Below are 14,551 nucleotides of genomic sequence, written 5' to 3'. Positions count from 1 at the left end.
TTATCATTTAGTTTTGTTTTTCTTTGCACAGATTAATATTCAAAGCGATTCTCATTTTAATTGTCTAGGGACACATTACTGCTGCTCCTCAAGGATATTTCATAAAGACTAAGGATCAGTATCTCCTAACCCACCCCACCCCACCCCCGGCTTTCTTTTCTTTCTCTCTTCTTTTTTTTTTTTTTTTTTTCTTACCAGCAGCATGTATGATCAAAGTACATGCAATGCTACCCTGCTATATGTTTAAAGTATTTCTTTATGCTGGGCCAAATCCTCTTTGATGTACTCTTCTGAGAAGTCCTGTTGGTATCACAGGGCTCCCTGCATAATAAGTAAGGCAAATAGGATTTGGCCCTCTACAAGGAAGGAAAGTGATGCTTCAGTATAAAACTGTAAAAATTTAACAACCACTAACATGTGTGGTTTATTTCTATGCAGAGTAACTTTGTGTGGCATCCTGGCTCCATTGAAATAAATGGCATAACTCCCATTGATGTCAGTGAGGACAGAGTTTCACCCTCTGCACTCACGTGGATAATTAATATTGGTATGAAACGCACCACTGGCTTTTAAAATGTTTTATGTTTCAGAGGCAAGAAAACACGAGATTTACAGAATCAGCACATTTCCCAGTCAAACATGCATATTACCATTTTTTTGCTCCTCTTTCCTTTTTATCCAAAATATTATACACTTATTTATGTCTGAAATTCAAATCCAAAAATGAACTGAATCTTGTTTTACATAGTCACAAAAAGGTTCCACCATGGTAAACATCTTTAATGTGTGTATTTTTGATATTGAATTTTAACACATCCTATTAGATTTATATTATCCATAAGGAGAATCTTTGTCAGCTTTTAGAGGAGCATCAGCTTGAACATTATTTGAGTGGAGCTGCAAAGCTGGGTGACAAACAGTTTTCTTTAAAATGTTTTGGATTCAGGGAAACCTAATCTAAAACTAAACTTGAGTCTGTCTTACTTCAGAATTGTGATACTGTAAAGTCTTTCATTTACATTTATTTGCAAAGATTTTCATTTTTCAAAATACTGTAAGTATTAAAGTTTACAGATTCTCTTAGAACGGGTGGCCAACCTGTGGCTCCGGAGCCACATGCGGCTCTTCAGAAGTTAATATGCGGTTCCTAGTATAGGCACCGACTCCGGGGCTGGAGCTACAGGTGCCAACTTTCCCAATGTGCTGGGGGGTGGTCACTGCTCAACCTCTGGCCCTGCCCCCACTACACCCCTTCCCTCCCCTGAGCCTGTTATGCCCTTGCTTCTCCCACTCTTTCCTCCCTCCTCCCCCCCAGCCTCCTGCACCCCAGGAAACAGCTGATCGGGAGGGAGGGGGAGGCGCTGTTCGGTGGGGCTGCTGGTGGGCTGGAGGCTCTGGGAGTGCGGGGGGGTGGGGGAGGAAGCTGATGCGGGGGCTGTTGATGTATTACTGTGGCTCTTTGGTAGTGTACATTGATATATTCTGTCTCCTTCTCCGGCTCAGGTTGGCCACTCCTGTCTTAGAAGATAAAGCCAGTCATGTGTTGCTAGTATCAAAAGCTGTACCACCTTAAATCTGCCTTCATCTTTAAGACATACAGTTTTCAATCATTCTTTGTTTAAAAAAAAAGTATTTTACTGTAAACGTTATCCTGTCTTATCTGAAAAAAAATCTCATAACTATTTCTCTAAGTTAAAACTACACTGAAATAACTGTTTGTTCTACCTAGAATTTACCACCAATTCGAAATGAGGCATATAGGAAAAAAAAGAAGAGCAAAGCTAAAGTACCTTCTAAGAAAACCACTGAGGAAAACAAAAAAAACAAGATAAAATCTTATGACTATGAAGCATGGGGAAAGCTTGATGTGGTACGTTATTCCAGGCATATGGTATACTTATCTCATGTGTCATACCTAATTGATGCTATTGCTTAATATTATATTGCATTAGTGCCTAGAGGCCTGGTAGGTTGGTTCCCAGTTGCACTAGGTATTGTAAAAGCAGAAAATAACACTCCTTCCCCCAAATAGCTTACATTTTGGTCCTTGAAAAGATGTGAAATAGGATACTATAATTTATTTAAAATACATTAGGTGTGAATTATTCCACAGTGGTTACGCCCTGCTCTGGCTCATATGATGAATTTTTGTCTTTAAGAAAAAATGGTTTTAAAAATAGTGTTTTGTTTTTTAAATGTAAAATAATTCTACAAGAAGTGGCTCAGAATAGGAGAAGAGCGTGTGAGGTAAATATTTAACATATATGTTGTAACTTTTTATGGAAGTATTTGTTAAAGGTGGTGTACATATACACCTCTACCTCGATATAATGCTGTTCTCGGGAGCCAAAAAATCTTACCGTGTTATAGGTGAAACTGCGTTATATTGAACTTGCTTTGATCCACCGGAGTGCACAGCCCCGCCCCCCCCCCGGAGCACTGTTTTACTGCGTTATATCCAAATTCGTGTTATATCGGGTCGCATTATATCGAGGTAGAGGTGTATTTTTAAAACATTTTTGGCATCTCAGTTTATTACTACACCTCTACCCCAATATAACACAAACTCGGATATAATGCGGTAAAGCAGCGCTCCAGAGGGGCGGAGCTGCACGCTCCGTCTGATCAAAGCAAGTTTGATATAACGCGGTAAGATTTTTTGGCTCCCGAGGACCGCGTTATATCGGGGTAGAGGTGTAGTATGTGTGAATAAGCTTTGTGATTAATATGTTTTTAAAACAAAATATTCGGAAAATAGTTTCTTGAAGTAACTGCCAAACCCTGAGTTCATGAGCTCATGCTGCATGTGCTGCTATTGACATTGTAAGCATCCAGACCAATGCAAGAAGTGTATTGAATTAAGCTGTTGTGTAAAGGCTGAATACGTTCTGTTAATTATTTGGAATCAAACAAATTTAACCTGTGAAAGTTTTGGAGCTGAAGTCTTACTACTGAAGTGTCTCTTAACTAGGTTCCTGAAGTGAAAGCAGCATGGTGTTTAAAAGGAATGGAAACCTTCAGGATACCAATAGGATGATGCCTCTTATGAATTTTAGTCTCAGGTTTCTCATTGGATATGTCTGAGTAATGCTACACAGTTAGGTTTACCCAAGGAGATAACAGCTTACAGAAGCTGGAGATTTGAGGATGGCTATTTTTTAAAAATTAACTTTGATTACAATTTTTTAATGTTTCTGTAGTTTTGAGGTAGATAATGCTATTTTTTAAAAATACACCTCTACCCTGATATAACGCGACCCGATATAACACAAATTCGGATATAACGCAGTAAAGCAGTGCTGGGTGTGTGGGGGGGGGAAGAGCGCACTCCAGTGGATGAAAGCAAGTTCAATATAACGCAGTTTCATCTATAACGCGGTAAGATATTTTGGCTCCTGAGGACAGCATTATATCGAGGTAGAGGTGTAACTGATTAACTGTCTTATGATGGGAGTCCAGTATTTAAGGTCTTTTAAAACTTTGATCTAAAAAATAAAATACTCAGTAGAATAAGTATTAAGATACTAAGCTCATCCCACTTTTATTTACATTCAGAAAAGGGTAGAATCTGTGAGGTTTAGCCATGTTATCAGCGATTAAAATGTTTAAATAAGCATTGGGCGTGGGGTGGGTTTTTGGGATGACAAATATTTCCCTGTAAAAGTGAACTTTTTCTTTGCTGTGTGGTGGGTTTAACATGGCTGTACATGTACTAAATTAGACATGGTAAGTGCAGAGAGACATGTTGTTTTTATATTAATACATTTTTCCAAGTACAAAATTGTAAACTGAGATTCACTAAAACTAAGTGCAGTGAATACACTGAAATGCTGTGAAACAAATCACGATTTCATAATCAAAACTGAGTGTGAAAGCTTTTCATTTAATTATGACTTATTGTGCCACTTACAAATTTAAAAATGATCATGAAAAACCTATACTACTGTCAATTTAAATGTTACAGTTTGGATTACGAATTACAAATTGAGTGGTCTCCAAAACATGCATTGCAAGCCCTGCTGCAAAAATCTGTGCACTTCATTAAGGCCTGAATTCAGAAAAGCACTAAAGCATGTGCTTAAATGTTTTCTTGAGTAGAGAAACCTGAATAGGAATCTAAAATCTCTGATGTAGAATAGACATTCAGGTAGTTCAGGGTTTTTTGTGAACTTCATGGAGTATGGCTATGTTCTAGTCACAGAAAATAATTCTGTATTTCAAACATTTATGGTGTATGTTTTCAAATTTATGCAATTTTATACTGCAAGCACAGCTGTTACTAAGCCCCATCCATAGCACCATTATCAGTGTTTAAATCTCTGTAATAACAGCATTTTATAAGAACCCAAGTAGAATAACTTAGTTTTATTATTTTTAGTGTGTGTTGTCAAGAAGTTGTTTTATTACCTTTGTCAATATTTCAAAATCAGCTTACAAATTTATAAGTCATACATTCTTAGGCTTCAATGCTGTATAGAGATCTGCACAAGTGGACCCCTGTGTCTGAGCAGCATTGCAACCTTAGTTAAATAAAGACAAAACAAAGTACTATCAGTAGTATTTGTAATAATTGACAGATATATTTTTAAAAATCCTATATCTAGTTATAATTTGTATAGAGTCATGGATTATAATGAACATTATATACGTGAATTTATTTTATGTTTTTAGGACAAAATACTTGAAGAACTTGACAAAGAAGATAGTACCCATGATTCCTTATCTCCAGAATCGGACTCTGAAGAAGATGGAATTCATATAGATGCAGAAAAAGCTCTTGCTGAGAAAGAAAAGGTTATTGCAGCATTAAATGACCATTTAAAAAAAACAAAAAAGTGACCGAGACATTTGAACATTGGCTGCTTCTTCAAGCCATTGTCCACATGGATTCCACTTCTGGTGAGCATGTGCCCAATAACAGATTCTTTTAGACAGCAGTGTCCGTTGGGACCATGACCATGCCCACATACACTTCAACTGCACCACCCTCTCCACACTCATACTCCCTTTCGGAAAGGACATAAAGGGAGCAATGGGCCAGTTATCCCTCACTTCTTTCTTACTGCTCCTGACAACAAGAGAGAACGCTTGCAGTGTCTGCATACTCTGTGCACTAACCTGTTAGTTGTCAGGATAATTAGAATTGTTTATTAGTGTAGTTAGTTAATAGTTACTTTGTTACACCATTTGGCTAAAAAAAAATTAGATTAGATTTGTAGTTTACGTGGTACTTAGTTGATATGGCTAAAACTAAATCCCTGGGATTTAAAACTTGTCCTTCTTGAGAGGCTGCTATGTTGTTTAATGTTGGATGGTCTTGGTGTTTCTTCTGCCTTGGTGAGGGACAGAATTCTGATAAGTGTTCAGTCTGTTCCTTTTCCAAGAGGATGCACAAAGCCACCGAGGCCCATCTTAAGCTCTACTTTTAGAGCACTAATGAGGGCCTCTTCAGAGCCCGAGGCTAAAAAGTCTTGCTTCCTCAGTCTATTTGAATGAGCACCCTACTGAGCTGTGGCCCTATACCAAGCTCCTAGGCACTTTCTTAATCTAAGACTACTGCATCTGGCAGGACAAACAAGAACTCCTCTACCCAGTCATTGTCTGAAAGTGATTGGAAGCAGCGCCACTCCAGGGTCAAGCACAAACATGGTCACCCATCATGGTGCCCAATAAAAACAGACAAAAGACCTACCGTGACTCAAGCCGATGCCCCTTAGCCAAAAGACAGTTGGTAACCGAGACTGGGTCCCTCTGATGCCTTAGTACAGTTAGTCGCCAGGAACTCATGGCACCATCTGAAACCGTGGTCTTCATTTCCCTCAGTACTGCCATTGGAACTGCCAGCCTTGAGCCTCAGTGCCCATAATTCAGACTTCACCTCTGCAGCGCAGATGTTTCCAGCACTGACTTTTTAGGTACCCATTCGTCTTATGGTCACCAGACTACTGGAGTCACCCCAGCTATCTGTATCATTTAGCAGAGGTGCTTCTGCCTCACTGCCAACTTCTGATGTGGCCATGGTAGTGATGAACTCACCTATTAAATCCTGTCACTTGGTTGTGGGAGGACCCTAGGACACCTGACAAGATAGCTCCCCCATTAAAGGAAGCATATTCATTTTCTTCCTGCCCTTTAGAGCATAGCAGGAAGATATCTCCACATACACTTCACTCTGCCTTGTATAAATCTTACTGGCCAGATAGATTCCAGAGAGTGCCATTATAGGCACAGACATCAGGAAACTTGAGGAGAACATTCTTTGTGGCTTCACCCCCATGGCCTCCACCCCTGTGTCATTCCAGGACACCTTGTGCTGCCCTTACCCTTACTCTTCCCCTGCTCTATAGTTATGTCCTACAAGACACCGTAGATTTACTCAGCAGGGTCAGTTAGTACAATCTCATAGTCTACAACAACAAGACCATGACAATGAAGAACAGCAGCTGAAGATGGAAGAACACTTATTGCAACAGCAATTCCTTCTCTTCACGAGATGAGGCAATCACTTCTATTCTTAGCTAGACAGATGATTTCAGGACCTTCTGAGAGCTTTTAAGGCACACAGCAGATATGTTAGAAATTCCGGTAGAGGTAGTATAGGAAAAGCCACACAAATTACACACATGCGTCTGACAAAGTGGGTATTCACCCACGAAAGCTTATGCTCCAATACATCTGTTAGTCTGTAAGGTGCCACAGGACTCTTTGTTGCTTTTTACAGATCCAGACTAACACGGCTACCCCTCTGATACTTGACACAAATTACTAGGTATCCTGCACTCTTCATGCCTTCAAGTAGCCTTACCATGCCTGTTAATGAAGGCTTGTTAGAATAGCTAAGATCTTGTGGCAGACCCCAGCACCATGGCACCGACTTCCAAAAAAGCCGACAAGCAATATCAGATTTCCTCTGAGGGATCGTTGAGCCCATTCTGCCTTTGATGTCCTTGGGTGGGTGGGAACATCGCAAAGGTATCTAAGGCATATACGTGGCCCCAATGGGTGCAGCTGAAAGGATCTGATCTCACATGCATGGGACACATGCACACCAGAAGCAGAATTTGGGTGGTCAACACAGCTCAAAAAAACAGTTACTGTAGGTTAAGTAACCATTCTTTTTTTTGTCCCCTCCAATTTCAGCTAGAATGTATGATGTCTTCATTTTGCCAAAGGTCCATGATTCATTATATTCTTCTGAGGTGAGAAGGTTCCCTCCTGATCTTCGCACACCATTCAAGTTAACTTTCTGCTTGTTAAAGGGGCTAGGTTGTTGAGACTGAGCTTCCCTATCTTAAATATAGCACAGCCCTGGAAATACTGTTGTCTTCCCTTCCTCCACCACCTTGCCAGTATTCCTCATCCTGGACCTAAAGTAGCTAAATCTAGGAGTGAGAGTAGTTCAGTCGTTGTCCATAGGTCTCAACCTTGGTCTTTCTGTTGACTTCGAAGAAGAGTGCCAATTCTGATGGGAGGTTTTTTTTGTTTGTTTGTTTGTTTTTCATTTGACTATCTGTTCATCAGGATTTGAGGTGGGAACACCAACTCACTATATATGACTGTGCAGAACTCAGATGGTACAGTACTAACTCTTTGTCACTATCAACCTTGGCTGGACTTGAAAGTCTTCATATCCTGTTGTCAGTCTCCTGACCTTTCCATTTCTTTTATGAAGTATACGTTTTTGATTCACTCTCTCAGTTCTGAGCTTCCAGCTTACCTGTATGACTCTGTTGCCTTGAACAGCAGCTGATCACTGGGCTCATTCTGTAGCTTGCAGAATTGGTAGTCTTGTGAGGCAGCAGCAGGCTGTTAAGAGTAAAAAAGTGTGATGCGTGTCGTCATCCTCCTTCGTAGAGATTGTGTTCCCACAACTGTCCTAGATCCAACCATCTGGAAGAAAAAAAAAAAAAGGGTTTCCATTACTTCTGAATTTCTCTTGTACGCTGTCTTGTATTATCTTAGTTGCTGTCATTTATGAGTTAACCTTATGATCACTGTTTTTATTTGTGGGACACTTTGTTCTTCCATTATAGATTGGGACAGTTCATCTTGACTGATGGGCTGGACAAATATTCCTCACAAGATTTTACATTGGCTTCTTTCCCATACTACTATTATTTTTCTAGAAGATTTTGTTTGAAGATGCTATGTAAATTATTATTGGAGTAATATTGGCAGAAAACAGATTAATGTAGAAAATGTACACAACTCTCAGGGTGCATCTCAATTCAAAGTGGTGTCAATTGTGTCTTAAATGTTCCTTTAAAATCTAACCCAGACTGACTTTTCTGAATGCCAATAGAAAGCTGCTTCCATAACTGTGGAAACAATAAGTTCTTTTTTCCCATCGCTTCTCCAAATATCTCCAAATTATACTTGGGCAAGCCAATAGTCTGGCCTCAGAATAACTTGTAACATAAAAGGAAAATACAAAATGTACTATGGCATGATGTCATAGCTTTCTTGGAAAGCTAAAATCCTGTGATATTTGGTTGGATTTTCATTGGCAACATATGAAGAGATTTTAATAATTATGGAAATTCAAACAGCAGTGGTCTGTATTAAGTTGAGTCTTTTAACAAGATGGATGACCTTGAAATAATAGTGTTTGACAAAGTAAACCATTTTTATTACAGGGATAATAAAAATTGACTGTAGGAAGGTGAGAAACATTTTAGAAATGTTTTGTAAGTAACAGACTAATGATAGCAATGTTTGGAGACTTTAAACTGGAATGTTTAACCCAACGTATAAAATGTTTGTTCTCTTTGCACCACAAAATTAAGAGACTGAACTGAAGTGAGTACAAAATGTTTATTTAGCAAAAGACTGTACTGTGACAAATTGACAGCTGCCCTTTTTTTTTTAATAAACAGGGTAATATGTACTTTCAACAAGGAAAGTATGATGAAGCAATAAAATGTTACACAAAGGGGATGAATGCTGATCCATACAATCCAGTCCTCCCCACAAACAGAGCATCTGCTTTCTTTAGAATGAAAAAGTAAGACTTGTTATCAAATTTTTTCTTTGGAATACTATTTTGCTTTGAATTGTAGTCATAAATATATTGTTTGTCATGCAAAGATCCACAGGTCTGTTTATGTGCATTTTCAGCCTGCTTGCAGTTTTGGAGGTAGAATTTGATTTGCCAGGATGGAAAGTGTCTTTCTGAAGTTATCCGTTTCAGTCTGCCTCCACAGCTTCAGACTGAAATCCCAACCTCCCTGTTGTAGAATATTTGAGTAAAGATACTCTTTTTTTGCCCTCTAAAATAGCCCCAAATTTTCACAGTGCTTCCAGGACTTCCCATTTTTGGCAGAGGGAGATTGCTTTTCTCCCTATTGCTGAGGTACTGTGGTGTCTAGAGACCCTGCACACCTATTATATTGGAGTGCATCGTAACAAAGAAAAGGAAAAAATATTTGTCTCTTAGGGATCGTCTACACAAACACTTAGATTGCAGCAAGCTGGGGTATAACTAGCCTGCCACACACTAAGTGTCCATGTGGACCCTGCTGCTGCACATTAGAAGTTTCCTAGTGCGCTTTAATCTACCCTGTTTGGGAGTAGATTAAAGCACACATGGGAATTTCTAGTATGTGGCAGCATACACACAAAGTTCCCTAGCGCACTTCAATCTGTTCCCATTTCAAAGCGGGCTAGGTTAAAGCTCACTAGGCAACTTTTAGTGCGCAGCTGCAGTGTCCGCATGGGCACTTAGTGCACAACAGTTTAGTCTGGGGTTGATTTACACCCGAGCTTGTTGTGAACTAAATGTTCATGTATACAAGCCCTTACTGCTCCCTTTATCAGGTAGTTCAACTGAGATCTAAACCTCATTTCTGGGCATGATCCAGGCCCTTTATTGGGAATTCAATCTTTATTGGGCAGCAGGTATTGCTCTAGCCTCCTCCAGATGTCAGGAAAAGTCCCAGGTGGCCCTGGGGCAGAGAGCGTAAGCTGTTTGTTTTTTGCCTTTTTACTCCCAAAGGGGATTACCATCAGAATAGTGCTGAAAATACTTTGAGGAATAGTACACCTAAAATTGTCAGAGTTCATGTCAACAGCTAATGCTGAATACCGCCTCTACGCACCGTCTTTATCTAGAGGGTTAATGTCACTGAAACCCCCTAAAATGGACTCTCTCTCTAATGTTCTGTCATACTTCGGATAAATCCTGGTAGCTTAATCTGGAGCCATACTTATGTTTCTCTTTAATCTAAATGTATTCAAAATAACTAATTTGCAGTATTGTTATAGGTTTTCTGTTGCTGAATCTGACTGCAATTTAGCACTTGCATTAAATAAGAATTATACAAAGGCTTATTCCAGGAGAGGAGCTGCTCGCTTTTCTTTGCAAAATCTTGAGGGGGCCAAAGAAGGTTAGTTGTTGTTTTTTTTTAATTTATTTAAAACAATCCTTATTGTAAATGCAAACTCTTTTATACACTAAAGCTTCTTTTTGTAGATTTGTTTGTTTGTTTTTATTCCTGTTGATAAAGAACTCTTGATTTCCATTTTCAAGAAGAAATCAAACGGGTGCCAGATCAAGTTTATCTGGCAAGTTGAAAAGGGATAGTAAGTCTAAGAAGAGTAGTTACAAGTAGTATATGAAATAATTGGATTTTAAATGGCTTAGAATAGTAAACTCTGTGTGACATCTTAAGCCAGCTAGCCTTTTTTTTTTTTTTGGTAGTACCACAAAATGACTTGATAGAAGCTGTCAGTTCACATTTTGGTAATAGTTAAATATGCTAGTTTCTAATTTCTCATCTGTAATGTTGTTATATAAAAATATGGAATTTTGATGTCCTGTCTACTGTTTAGATTATGAAAAGGTTTTAGAACTGGATCCAGATAACTTTGAAGCAAAAAATGAACTCCAGAAAATCCATCAGGTAAGAGAGATGAATCGTTGCTAACAGTCTAATAAACACCTTTTTTTATATTTAACTTGATTCATGATGCCAAGAAACCCTTTGTTAATTTTATATTTATGCTTTTAGTACATGCCATATTTTCCGTCAGGATTTTAAGAAAAATTTTAGTCTACTTCTTGCAAATTAATAAGCATTGACCAAAGAAATGGTAGCTCATTGGCCTACAGTGTACTAAACCATATAAATCTTGGTGGGAAAAAAACAGTGGATACCAATATTCTGACCATGTTATGTTTCTAACCTGTTTTTGATTTCGCAAATGATTTTCATCCTCCCATCTGTTCTTTTGTTTTTGTTTTTATGTTTGTGATCAGTCTAGCATAAGTCACATAGTAGCACTGTATATAAGTGGAAGAACTTAACGTGTTCCGTTAGCTACAGAGTAATTCTGGCTGATCCTATGTTTGAGTGCGCTCTACTTATGCCTCAGACTAATTTTTTGTAGTTGATACAAATTGGGAAGCGTGGTGAGTGGGTGTAAGCATGGCAGGAGATCAAAAATCGATGTGGATTAAAATCTATGGTAGGTCCACCACGCAAGCAGTGTACTGAGAGAGAATGTTGATTTTAATTAGCTGTGGTAAATACAAGTTACTCAGAGTCCAAAAATAATACCCCTGTTATTTTGGAAGCATTTGGAAAAGTTACTTTTAAAACAAATCTTTGCCTTTTAAACATTGTAATGAACTCTAAAATGATTTGCCAGCTGGAGCTAATGTTGTACAGATAGTGCTGGGAATAAGCTACAAGCATTCTTCAGAAACTGGAACATCAGAATTTTACTGCCCTCTGCTAAATATTTTAACAAAAATCAAAGTTTTGCTTCACAGAGACGCTGTGATGGAAGCATGTGGTAGGTAGACACTTCAACACAATGAAGAGCTCTAGTCCCTTTTCAAGAGCTAGTCCCTTTAAATGTTTTTATTTCTAACAGTGAGAAATTGTATGCATCCAAGTTATAACAAAGTAGCTTCCTTAAAAATAAATAAAATGCTTTCCAAGATAGAGTTTTGATTAGACTACAAATTGTGATATATTCCAGTTGAAGAAAAGTGTGTGTGTGTGTGTGTGTGTGTGTAGACTTGTCTACATGGTGCCTTAGTCCACACCAGGAGGAGTGTAAATGCTAATGTGCGCCAGCATGTTGCACATTAAATGGCCTGTGTGGATCCTGCTGGCACACACTAAAAGATACCTACTCAACTTAGTGAGTGACATGTTAGTGCACATTAGAATTTACACTTCTGCCGGGTGTGGACAAAGCCACCATATAGACAAGCTGTGTGTGTGAGAGAAAATGAGTTGAATAATATTGCTGATGCTATCTATCCCAGGCTCTAACATCAAAAGAAAATTCACAACAAAACGAAGCTGAAGAAGTTGGAAAGAATCTTGAATTAACAGAAGAAGAAAAGAAGCAAATAGAAGAGCAGCAGCTCAAGCAGAAGGCTATTGCAGAGAAAGATTTGGTAAATCACATAACCTTTACCCATGAGGGGAAAATGAACAAAATATTTACTCGAGATAAGTAATAGTATACTATAATTTTACTGTGCAAGCAACAGTGGTGCCAGGTATATTTTTTTTTAGAATAGCCATAATAACTAGAGATACAGACCTCTATAGTCAGGGGGAGAAATTGTGCATTGACAAAGCATTTTGCAATCTGAAGAAGATGAGTTAGAGGGCCTACCTAGAGAAAGAGGAACTCTTGGCTTTTCTTACAGCTAAGTCATAATAAACTATTGCTAAGGATTCCTTATGCTGAAATCTGTCTGCTTTTTGTTTTTCCTCTGTGCTTATAAATTTCCTTCCTTCTCACTTATTTCTGCAACAGGTGGTACTATAGGTTACAGTTGGATTATATGGAGCCATATAATCTTGAAGTAACTCCGTAAGCTTTTCTATAGCTGATGTCCTATAACTATCTGAAAAAAAATGCATCATAGATGTAGATTTCTACTGTAATGCAATAGAATGTTTTGCCATATGCATTATTTTTGATTCTAGATTTTATTTCTTCTAGTCGTCTTCCGAAGAGCAGGAATCTGACAAATAAACTGCACACCACCACCCTTATCTGAGCAGTGATTGAGTCCTTTTTTTTTTATAGGGCTGAATCAGTTGGATCTCCTATCGGACATGGGTTTTTTAAAAAAAAAAAGAAGTTTATACTCTTTTAAAAAAACTTTCTATATGAAATGTAGTAATGTAAATGTAGTAAAACATTTTTTTAATTGCAACTTAGAATAGTATCACTACATCACTTATTTTTCATTTTTATTTATATTTATATAGTAGTTTTTTATTAGCGTGTGTGTGTATATATGTGTGTGTGTGTATTCTATTAAATATGATCATCTCATCCCATGGCGCTGGTCTGTTGTGAGAAATTAATTTTGTGAAGAATATTTGAATAGTGGTAAGGTTAAAAAGTTAATCCATGTTTGACAGTTTTTCCAGTGTGTTATTTCTATATATGAAAACTAAGTAGGCATCATAAACGTCAAATCTCTAATTTTTTGCATTGGTAGGCCAAATTGAATATTTATTTCACCTACCACCCCTTTATTCATTTGAACAGATAAAATTATCTCTCTCTAAAATTGCAATGGAATGTAATCTGGCTACAAAATGTCTTCCATTTAATGTAGTAAAGTACTTCTCATTTCTAGCAAATTTTAAAATGCATCACTTATTAATGTGACTCGCCTTATTAGTATTTTTTAAATGCTCACCAGTATATCTAATGTCTATCAGAACTTCCTTAATATTGCACAATTTTTCCATCCAAATATATCAGGGAAATGGATATTTCAAAGAGGGAAAATATGAAGCAGCAATTGAATGTTATACACGTGGTATAGCAGCAGATGGCACCAATGCACTTCTGCCAGCTAACAGAGCTATGGCCTATCTAAAGATTCAGAAGTAAGTGGTGTTGAGTGTATACTTCTCTATTCTTTGTAAATTGGGAACAAAAAATGATACATCAGTTTCATTTAAATTCAAACTGTTACTGCCATTCATTCTACACTCTTCTTAGAATTCAGTATAAAATAGATTCAAACAAATGTTCAGTTTTTCTTTTCAATGTCTCCTTTAATATATGCATATGTCATCTTGTGATTAATTTTTAATGAAAACATTTTGAAAGAGAGAAAAATTGGGTTAGGTTGAAACCACAATGAACCTTGAATCATTTTCTCACAATTTAACCAGTCCAATTTTTCTTACTTTTTAAAGTTCTGTGCAACTATACTCGTCTCTTCAAAGGACCAGGATCAATGCTGCTTATGTATGACAAAAAGATAGCAAGTTGCTAGATGTCTCATATAGGATGGAAGAGAGCTAATTTTGCTAAAGAAATTGATTCAGATTTCAAACTTCTGAAGGAATGGTTATAAGCAGTCTATAAAAACAAATATTTTTTTTAACCATACAAACGCTTTTCAGTAATGGACGTAGAAAGGTAGTTGGATTTTTGTTGTTGTTTGTTGTTTGAGTAAACCAAGAAGTCTCAGTAACCATAGACACGCATACTTGTCTCTGGTATTGAATTTTACAGTCAAATGAGACAAAAGTTTCTACCATTTGTAAAGGCTCTT

At 37.7% G+C, this 14,551-nt stretch overlaps 1 protein-coding gene across 4 annotated transcripts in view; it reads left to right on the top strand.

Annotated features, from left to right (window-relative positions):
- The window catches only part of RPAP3 (RNA polymerase II associated protein 3), a 38,207-nt gene that overhangs the window by 7,157 nt on the left and 16,499 nt on the right, over positions 1-14,551 (top strand). For 2 of the 4 annotated variants that reach the window (XM_034770143.1, XM_034770135.1), the window contains exons 3-9: positions 1,730-1,870; positions 4,672-4,794; positions 8,877-9,004; positions 10,264-10,385; positions 10,831-10,901; positions 12,278-12,412; positions 13,747-13,874. In XM_034770143.1, the coding sequence (XP_034626034.1) occupies positions 1,730-1,870; positions 4,672-4,794; positions 8,877-9,004; positions 10,264-10,385; positions 10,831-10,901; positions 12,278-12,412; positions 13,747-13,874 (848 nt within the window). Of the gene's footprint in view, positions 1-1,729; positions 1,871-4,671; positions 4,900-7,140; positions 7,200-8,876; positions 9,005-10,263; positions 10,386-10,830; positions 10,902-12,277; positions 12,413-13,746; positions 13,875-14,551 lie in introns of those variants that run through there. The other 2 variants (XM_034770153.1, XM_034770164.1) reach the window with 2 other exon arrangements.

Source organism: Trachemys scripta, chromosome 1 (assembly GCF_013100865.1).
Source record: "Trachemys scripta elegans isolate TJP31775 chromosome 1, CAS_Tse_1.0, whole genome shotgun sequence".
NCBI classification, from domain to species: domain Eukaryota; kingdom Metazoa; phylum Chordata; order Testudines; family Emydidae; genus Trachemys; species Trachemys scripta.
Note: the sequence above shows the minus strand (reverse complement) of the source record. Positions and strands in the feature narration are given on the sequence as shown.